The 10550-nt window shown below is 34.2% G+C and overlaps 1 protein-coding gene across 1 annotated transcript; it reads right to left on the bottom strand.

Annotated features, from left to right (window-relative positions):
* Positions 1 to 2461: 2461 nt before the first annotated feature.
* LOC131953437 (myosin-2 essential light chain) lies at positions 2462 to 9471 on the bottom strand. The gene is made up of 5 exons (XM_059316622.1): positions 9337 to 9471; positions 5949 to 6111; positions 5632 to 5796; positions 4604 to 4681; positions 2462 to 3411 (listed from the first exon to the last, which is right to left on the bottom strand). The coding sequence occupies exons 1-5, from the start codon at positions 9340 to 9342 to the stop codon at positions 3383 to 3385; spliced, it is 441 nt and encodes a 146-aa protein (XP_059172605.1). The 5' UTR covers positions 9343 to 9471; the 3' UTR covers positions 2462 to 3382.
* Positions 9472 to 10550: the final 1079 nt, after the last annotated feature.

Genomic DNA, 10550 nt, shown 5'->3' with positions numbered 1-10550 from the left:
TCTTTGCTCCCCCCCCCCCCCCCCGAACGAAATGGAATTTATGTAGAAAATATATACTTTTAACAGTGTCGTCGTCGTCGTCCCCTCCGACAAAACATTTCAAGTGTTCTCTCAGAGAAAAAGGCTGGAAGAAGGGTTCTATGAAGGCGTATACGAAAAGAGTTTCTTCCAAGCATCTCTTCCAGAGAAAATGTAAAGTTGTTTGAAAGAAACTCTGCAGGTTAGGCGTGTCAGCTTATTGTTGGGGGGGGGGGGGGGGTGTCGTTGGGTTACCACAGATGTGTGTGGTGTGTCTGCGGCTAAGTGTCGCATGGCGGCACCCACCCCTCTCCCAGTCTGACCACAGCCAGGTGCCTCCATCTAGGTGACTCTCGCCTTGGCCACCAACATATAGCAGATAAAGTTCATGTTGAAACTCTTGAGCTATGGCCGGTGATTTAATGGAAGTCCATACCAGTGATGCTGTATTAGTGTTAGCACCAGTTGATTTTGGAATTTTTTTTTCTCTACCAGAGTTCCTTCCAGGCATATCTTCGTGGGGGGGGGGCTCTGCCGCGAGATGGAATTTACATAGTAAACATACACTTTTACTAGTGTCCGCCCCCCCCCCCCCCGGAGAAAAAAAGTCTGGAAGAAACACTGTTCTCTACTACATGGGATTCAAACTCGGGATTTTTTTTAGAAACCATGAGCTTTACCGACCCGACTTGTAGAATAGGGTACCTCACAAGATAGAAAAATTAAAAAAAAAAAACAAGTCAAGTTATATACTAAATAAAATCCCCCTTGTTATTATGGTACGTTCATGTTCTCAAGTGCCACACGCAGGCCTTACAGTTTCATATTTTGATACAATGATCACTAGGCCATTTAGCTTAAGGGTGTAATTCTCTTCTTTAAACTTATGCTGACTAAACACACGGAATTTTATTTTGGCCAATTCTAGCCGGAAAAAAATACGCTATACATAGAAAAAATACCACCTTAATTCGCGGCGATGTTTTCGATGGTACTGCGCAAGCGTGTGTTTACAAACCAACCGCAGAACCTTAACTTTAGCCCCAACCCTAGCGCAGGTTTTAATTGAGTTTCGTATTTTCTGCCGAAACATCTTTTTCCGAGTAGACACTGCGTTTTATTTTAGAAGGCGCACATCAAACATAAAGTTTTATATTTACATGCCCCTGGCAGAAATGTGATAATGGTGGACAAAACGAAACAGACAAGGGGAAGTAATACGATAAAAGTTGCCTATGATTTGAGCCATTTCATTGATATGAGTATGAGCTCTAAGTCTCGGTAACACCGGCGATTATGTTAAGTCCAGCAGCTATAATACCGAGTTCCTCTACCCAAGTGAATTTGAAACTCTAGTTTATCAGGAGAAATAACTAGTGTTCCAGGATATATAATATGTAGGCTGTCATAAAAGGCAACATCAACCTAACCCCCCCTCCCCCCCGCAATGTACAAAAATGGGTCTGACAATAGTGATATAGAAAGGGGGTTCTTTGTGATATGCTATAATAGAAAGCTTTGCATTTTTACCTTTAAAAAAAATTAGTTAATTACTTTAACTTTAAGTAGACTTATTTTCAAATATTTATCAAAATTTTACCCCCCCCCTAGTTATCAGACATGTCACACATTTAAAACTTCCATCTCTCCCACCAAATAAGACCATTCTACAGTGATGTGTGATGTGAACAGACTATGAATAACATTATTATTGATATTCTGGGGTCTGCATGGTCGAGTCGGTAAAGCTCATGGTTGCTAAACCGAAAAGTCTCGAGTTCGAACCCTTCGGGCAGATGAGGCTCTTTAGCTGGGGACAGCCACTCTTCAAGGAGAGACAACTCCAAAATTAAACAACTACTGCCTTGTAGTTTGTTCTTGGTTGGACAAAGGCTATGGAAGCAAATCCAAAAAGAAAAGCAGGCTGAAATCGGAGTCAATGGCCTCAATGGCGCATAACCAGTTGACACGTAACGCTTAATTGTGTTGGAGGCGTGGTCGTGTGGCAAAAAGCTCATGGTTGATAAATTCGAACAAAGTCTTGAGTTCAAACGCACTGGCAGATAAATCTCGATCCCCTTCAACACTAATAATTAAGAACGAAGAAGAAGAAGAATTGACATTCTGAAATTTTAAGAGGCTTCTTGAGCCTATTAAAATAATACCCCATGTATATGGGGTATATAGGGATCACTAAGGAATGAAATCAGTTATACAGCCAATGCTGCTATTCTGTCACTTTAACTAGACAATTACATATTTCTTGCACCTAAGTTGGTTACCATAAATAAAGTCAATTCTATTTCTGTAATTGCATTAATTGTACATTGAGATGGAATTTTTAAATTTTGGCATTTCCAGTTTTGATAAGACATACCATATAGTACTATTATAACATACATTAACAGGGGTAAGAGTACTGTACTTAATAAAAACAAATATTTTTGTTTGTAATTTAGAGCTTTTAATTGTAATATATATTTGTTTCAACATTCTTGTAGACCCAGAAAAAAAAACTAACAAAATTTTTCTTAATGCCTAGATGAAAACATAAATTTGTTTTAACCTTTTTTTTTCCACTGAAACTAAATATTTTATATTTCTAATAACATTTATACTATTTTAAGTGCTAGACTAATATTGAATAACTATATTAGGCATATGTATAAAAAAAGCACCCAAAATATTGTGTAACAATGTCCAACATACGTTAAATACTTTACCAACACACCTTTTGTAAATTCTGATTACATCTATTATATTAATAAACTAGAACTTTCAAAATAAAGCCTCAACAATACTTTTAAATTTTATAATGATTCAGTTTAAATAACAGTTTGAAAAAAAAAGCTAGGTATTTATTTCAGTCACTACATGATCTTAAAAAAACGCCACAATGTAATAGCAGTTAAGACAATCCTGGTAGACAAGTAAAACAAGATTTACCAAAGGAATAACCACAAGAATACATCAGTGGTCCTGCCTGCCACGTGTGATCTATACACACACACTAGGAGTCTACACAAGTGAGTAAACACAAAGAGAAGCATACTAATTAGTGGATTACCATGGCAACAGTCTTTCATAAAAACAGGATATATAAGCAATTAGAGATGGAAAAGTAAAGCAATACATTGTAGTTTTGATCACTATGAAATAATTCATTCATACTTTTTAAAACCCTATCATCAATACATAAAATGCAAGTAGGTTTATGTATTAGTTACTTCATGTTTGCAGCATGCCAAGGAAAGCAATCAAAACAATTTGATATAAATTATAAAATCTGAAGACATTTTAGCATTAAACATGAAATCCAGTTTTAGGTCCCTTTCTGACAAAGCTTGAGAACACAGGAAGTTGTTTAGCCGTTCATGACGACCTTGATGAACTCTGAAAATAAAACAAAACAACAAGAATATAATGAATTAACTTCAGTGTAAGTTCTAAAAAACCTGTTAGGTACAATACATGGAACCTACATGTCATTTGACTTGATTTATATAATGAGGTACAAGTATTTCCAGTATTTTTAGAAAAAAAAATATTTTTCTTTGTTTTTTTAAAACCTAATAAACCAAGACTTAACTTGATGTGGACTCATTTAAACCAATAACCTGACCTCACAATGTTAACTGAGATAAAGGCTAACTAGATTTACCTTCATAATTTACAGTCTTGACTGACATTATGAACTGAGATAAAGGCTAACTAGATTTACCTTCATAATTTACAGTCTTGACTGACAATATAAACTGAGATAAAGGCTAACCAGATTTACCTTCATAATTTACACAGTCTTGACTGGCAATATGAACTGAGATAAAGGCTAACTAGATTTACCTTCATAATTTACACAGTCTTGACTGACAATATGAACTGAGATAAAGGCTAACCAGATTTACCTTCATAATTTACACAGTCTTGACTGGCAATATGAACTGAGATAAAGGCTAACCAGATTTACCTTCATAATTTACACAGTCTTGACTGGCAATATGAACTGAGATAAAGGCTAACTAGATTTACCTTCATAATTTACACAGTCTTGACTGGCAATATGAACTGAGATAAAGGCTAACTAGATTTACCTTCATAATTTACAGTCTTGACTGACAATATAAACTGAGATAAAGGCTAACCAGATTTACCTTCATAATTTACACAGTCTTGACTGGCAATATGAACTGAGATAAAGGCTAACTAGATTTACCTTCATAATTTACACAGTCTTGACTGACAATATGAACTGAGATAAAGGCTAACCAGATTTACCTTCATAATTTACACAGTCTTGACTGGCAATATGAACTGAGATAAAGGCTAACCAGATTTACCTTCATAATTTACACAGTCTTGACTGGCAATATGAACTGAGATAAAGGCTAACTAGATTTACCTTCATAATTTACACAGTCTTGACTGGCAATATGAACTGAGATAAAGGCTAACTAGATTTACCTTCATAATTTACACAGTCTTGACTGACAATATGAGCTGAGATAAAGGCTAACCAGATTTACCTTCATAATTTACACAGTCTTGACTGGCAATATGAACTGAGATAAAGGCTAACTAGATTTACCTTCATAATTTACACAGCCTTGACTGTCCTCCTGTCCTGCCAACAACTGGTCACATTCCTCCTCGGTTAACTTCTCACCTACAAACAGGAAGAAATTCATCATACAACTTAAATAAGCCAAAAGCTTGATGAACCAAAATGTTAAGTAAATTTTAAAAAATACATCCGGTTGAATAGGGGTAGTGAATTCATTATTTATTGTCACATTTTAAAATCTTAATTTATTTTCCCCTATCACCAAAAAAAAAACAAGCAACCCCCGTATTTAGTTTTTAGAAGCATTAGCTTAATTTTTTAAAGAAATTTAAGTTACATTTGTTCACATTCTTTAAGTGTCTTATTTCAACCCCAGTAAATGACACTATTTATTAATGAGCCTTATGTTTATTATAATAACTCTACACAGCTTGGCTTTAAAAAAATGGTTTTTACTATTCAAATTAATTGAACGATAGAGCTCTAATTATGAATGATAAATCAAAATTAATACCCACAAGATAGTTGACCAGCTAGCACATTACTATTTCACTACTTCTTAAATTATACTAAAACAATGAGATCTGAAGCAAGAATTGCATCTGAAGTACAATATAACTTGTTTTGGAAATTTAAATCCATTTAGGAATTTCTAGTACAAGATTACTTACATGACAGACTGGATGTTTTTCTTTAGGGCTCTATTTTATTATTTAATTATTTAAAGTTTATTTATTTCTAGTAATGTTGCCATTCTTGATTATTTTATCTGTACCTAATTGTGTAGGCAAGTAAAATAGTTGATTTTTTGGGCAAGTGTGATGTGGAAAACATTTAGTAAGAGGACCTTTATTAAACCATTCAGGTTGGCTAATATTTAGATTGGCATGACAAAAGGGTCCAGACAGAAATCATAATCATAGCATCTAGTGCCTGTACCACAATAACCTTTAAGTATTTTAGCAGAGAGAGTAAGAACAAAAACATTGTACTGACAGAATAAGAAAAATATAAAAAAATATTTACAGAAAAAAAATATGTAAGTTACAGACCTAGTGAGGTCAGGATATGTCTGAGTTCAGCACTTGCAATGGTTCCATTCTGATCCTTATCAAATACACGGAAACCTTCAATAAAATCTTCCAGAGCTGCAACTGGGCGATTCTTACTTATTGTGTTCTGGATGGGGAAAAATGTCTCAAATGAAATTCTGGCATCTGAAAAGATAGGAAATTTGTATTTATCATAAACAAATTTAAAATATATCACCAATTAATTTAATGTTACAATTACAATCAAAGTAAGCCACACTAATGGTTTATATAGCAATCAACATTACTTTACTAACATAGAGTAGACATTGAATTACCTGGATTGGATGAGTATCCACATTTTCTAATCTCCTGCTCTGTTGGGTTATGGCCCAAAGCTCTGAGGACGTCTCCTAGCTGTGAGGCAGCAATCTTTTGATCTCCACGGTGATCAAATAAATCAAACAGATCTTTGCAGTCATTGTATTCTTCTTCTTTTTGCTAAACAAAATATAGAAAAGAGTAATCAAATTATAAATTTGTCATGTAAGGTCTAATAAGCAGAAATTCTGTGTGGATCTCATAGTTATGTTATAGTTTGCCCCTTATTTAGGCCTATAAATTTATAATAACATTTATTTTATTTTGCTTTTCAATAATTCAATTTGAACAGGCTGTTTTCTGCAACAACTAGGCCTATTCTTTAAAAAAATCCAAAATGTAGATGTAGGGCCTAAGCTCTGTTTAATGTGTTTATCACCCCACCATATCTTTTAGATTTAGTAGATGCTAGACTACGTTATTAAGTCATTTCATTAATTAACTAATAGAAAAATCTAGACTCCAGTAAGTTTTAGTCAGTTTTTTAGACTTTAGTTACAGTTTTTTAGGCTATTATAATAGGCCGATGCTAGCCAGAATAAGATATGCGGCAATGTTTTCGATGGTACTGCATGTGTTTACAACCGCAGAACCCTAACACCAACCCTAACCCTATCCCTAATCCTACCCCTAACCCTCATTCTAGCCCTAACCCTAGCCATAGGTCACTGCGCATGCGCAGAGCTATCTTTTGCCGACTAAGTGAAGACGTTGGGGAGAAAAACCTTCCGAGTAGTCACTTCGATTATAATATTAAGTTAACTTTAGTACTTTGTCGACTTTATCAATGATAAAGTCGACAAAGTACATGATAATATCATCTAGGCCTATTTAACTATTTATTCAATTTATTCTAAATCTTACTATAGGCATTCCGACTTCCGCTGTTTCGATTCGGTATTCAACATCCGGACTTTTCGATGCAGTCTTTATAAAAACTCGCCCTTTTCCGAAGAATGCCGAATCTCACTGTTGGAATCGAGTTTTTAGAAATATTCGATATAGATATTCTAGTGTAGTCGTATTATATGTTTCAATTAGAAAATTACGGCCATTATGACAATCTTTAAGCCGAAATCGATCGCACGATTCTAATGAGTTCATCTCGCGAACATGTCCCGTACGGTGCTGTCACATTTTAAATAAGTTTACGTATTAAACACATTATAAGTGTCTTGCCATTAGTTGTAAGTGTCCATTAAATAAACAAATATTATTATAATAACGGTTTTATGGCACTTACTACTTCTGCTTACGAGTTATCATACATGTCAAATCCCCGAGCTAGCGCTTCGGCCTTGACAACGCCATGGCGTCGGTTTAGCACCGCATTACCTATTATCGATATAATACGCGCACTAATGCCAATGACGTAGTTTTCGAAGTTGGAAAGCATTTAAATTGTGGGTGGCACTGTTAAAACTAGATAAAATACGTTGATCAAGTTATCTATTAAAACCGACAGGCAAGAAGCTTAGGCTTACATTAAATAATAAATAGTGTTAAGCATTTCACACATACCTACTTACTTAGATTTAAGGCTAATACTAATAGCCTTTAATATACTATTATACTTTATACTATAAATAAGTTATAGGCCTATTTCTTAGTATAACTAATGTTATATACTATAAGTATCGATTGATAAAGTAAGTCTGGGCCTATTATTGGTTATGATAAGTAAAGAAGCTTGGTGATAAACTTATTTAATTATTTGTAATAATTATGCTTATGACATTAGTAAATAATAAACAAAAGGTGCAGCAATTGACATGGGGGGGGGGGGTACTAATTAATAAGGCAGTGAATTTAGAATGACATGAAAAAGGCATGATAATTATTATTCATAATAATTTAGGATACAATTTTTACATTTAATAATTAAAAGTAACAAAAAACAAATAACAACAAACAATACGGATTTAAATCACTGCATGTTGCCAATATATATATTCATATAAGCAGATAGACAGGGAAGCTGTAACTTCTGATTTGGTACAAATTAACACTTAGCTTAATACACTTTTACAAGAATTTAAGGTTTTTCTATTGATTAGTAATTTAGTTGTACCAAAATATCAATAGGGTCTTATAAAGGCCCTAGTATATTAAAGTAGTTTCCCTTTTGGACCTGTCAATCCATCATCCATAAAGCAGCTGAAGTAGAGTTTATCTGTTTCTTGACCCATGCACATGAAGTGATGGTGTGGTTAGCTCTCTGCCAAGCTATCTTTACTTTCCCTTGGGTCAGGTACTCATCTGAGCTTGGTGGATGCTGCACGCTGCACAGACAGACTCGTCTGAGATCTGGACTTAAGACTTGCATGTTAGTAGTTGAGTGCTTTAACACACCATCCCTAGTTTTATTTTTCAGCATTCTTCTTATTACATGCTTCAGTATCAATAACCAAAATGTATCCTATCTATTATAGTAACATTCTGGACATACGTCCGTTGCAGTCACTATAATTACTATAAAAGGGTGCACCACCCTTTCATGGGACTTTTTAATTATATGCAGTCATACTTAATATAATTTTTTTCTATATTTCTATTGCCCCCACCCTCTAGCAAAGTTTCAATTTTAATATTAAAAAAAAAACATAGACTTTCAGTCTGCATATTGACCTATATAGAACAGCACCCCTCACTTTAATTTGACTTGATTAGTTCTAATTATCCTTCATCAAATTTTGATTTTACTTTCATATTTCTATTGCCCACACTCTCTAGCACTAATGTGCAAAGTTTTATAATTATATCTCAAATAGCAGCAGTGGTATGCAAGCCTAAAGCCAATCACACAATTAAATCCGATGTTACAGTGATATATAACAAGTTTAATACATAACTTTAAAAATTCATAAAAAAAAAACTATTAGGCCTAGAATGATAAATTTGGTATTTTTATCAATGGGGTATATTATAGGATTAATCTGTGTACATTTTATCATTCTATGGTAATTAGGAAAAATATCCCAACATTCCTAATCTTACTAGAAGATTCTATTCTAAACGTCTAGATCTAGAACTTATTTGGCTTATTACCTATTTTACTATATTTACATATAAACACTAAATTTTAAAAAAGGCGTTGAAAAGATAAAAAAATTCAAACCAACAACCAGAAATGAAAAGTCACAGACCACTGAACCGTGAACACTGTTCGAGTGTTCATCAGTGACCAGTCAGTTGAGTTGACTGACTGACTGAGTCAGTATGTTCAGTTGAAAATTATACATTCAGATCTCTAGTTTAAGTATCTTTAGTCAAGATTATATCATTTTATTTATATCATTATATTTAGCTTCATTCAAAATAAGATTCTTAATTCGCACAACAAACCTGCATTTTATTGTATTTATTAACTTTCCTAACACACAAAAATAACGAAGGTGCAGAAATGGGTTTGGCTCGCCAACTTCCGTGTTGATGACGCCACCGAATTTCCGGTCACCCAACGTACTAAAAATAGAACACTATCTCAACTTTTAAATGCAGTTTTATGTATTAAAATGTTTATCTCTCAATAAACAATAGTAAAAGTTATCATTCTATTAAGAAAAAGCTTAGTTTTAACAAATTAAAAAGTTTCTATGCTTTTCCATAGGTCTAGATATTTTGTATTTACATATTTATCCAATGACTCATAGCTGCAGATTTACGAAACAAATTATACTGTCAACAGCTGTTTACAACATTGATGCACTACCAAATATGGTTATACCAGTCTTTAATCTAAACGCAGGTTATTACTTATTTAAATTGAGTAAATCCAGAGAAAATACTTCTGTTTAAATTTAATCTGTACCAATTATACGCACCAGATGTACTTAATCTATCCTACTTTTTTCTCGTGTGAAGCGAAATATTAGTGGAAGAAGGTGGAGGTGGGGAAGTGGAGGCGGGGTAGTGTTAAAATACACATTGAAAAAAAAAACACACAAAAAAAACAAAACACAACAACAAATGGTTTCCACCTCCGATCGTTATTGTTGTCACAGATAAAAACGTGTTTTGGAAAATTTGCCTTCACGATGTCTGTAAGAGTAAAAAAAAAATGAAACCTATTTTTTTTTCCTGAAATATTATAATTTAGGAATCAATTTTAAAATGCTCCTGTTCGATTATTTTAGAAATGTTGTATGCTTTCTACGAGATCATTTAAAGAAGTAGTTTGAACGTTATTCCGTCCAGAGTTTCTTCCAGGCATCTCTTCGAGGGGAGTGGAGCCCCCCCCCCCCTTTTCAAGAAAGTCTATTGCCCCCCCTTTTCAAGAAAGTCTATTGCCCCCCCCCCCCCCCCCGGAATTTATATAGAAAATATATACTTTTAACAGTGTCCGCGCCCGTCCGCCCCTGAAATTTTAGTACGCCCCCCGAAAATTTCAAATGCCCCCCCCCCCCCCTCCGGATAAAAAGGTCTGGAAGAAACACTGTTAATTTGTTATCTAGGAAAAAGCATGGGCTAATCACAACTGAAGGATCACCGATGTAATATACAACACAACTTTCAAAGTTAACGAAGAAAAAATAATTTTGAATTTCTAAAAACTCATT

Source organism: Physella acuta, unplaced genomic scaffold, assembly GCF_028476545.2.
Source record: "Physella acuta isolate Inbredline_101_S28 unplaced genomic scaffold, ASM2847654v3 ptg000922l, whole genome shotgun sequence".
NCBI classification, from domain to species: Eukaryota; Metazoa; Mollusca; class Gastropoda; family Physidae; genus Physella; species Physella acuta.
The sequence above is the reverse complement of the archived record's forward strand: the minus strand, read 5'-3'. Positions and strand labels throughout refer to the sequence as shown.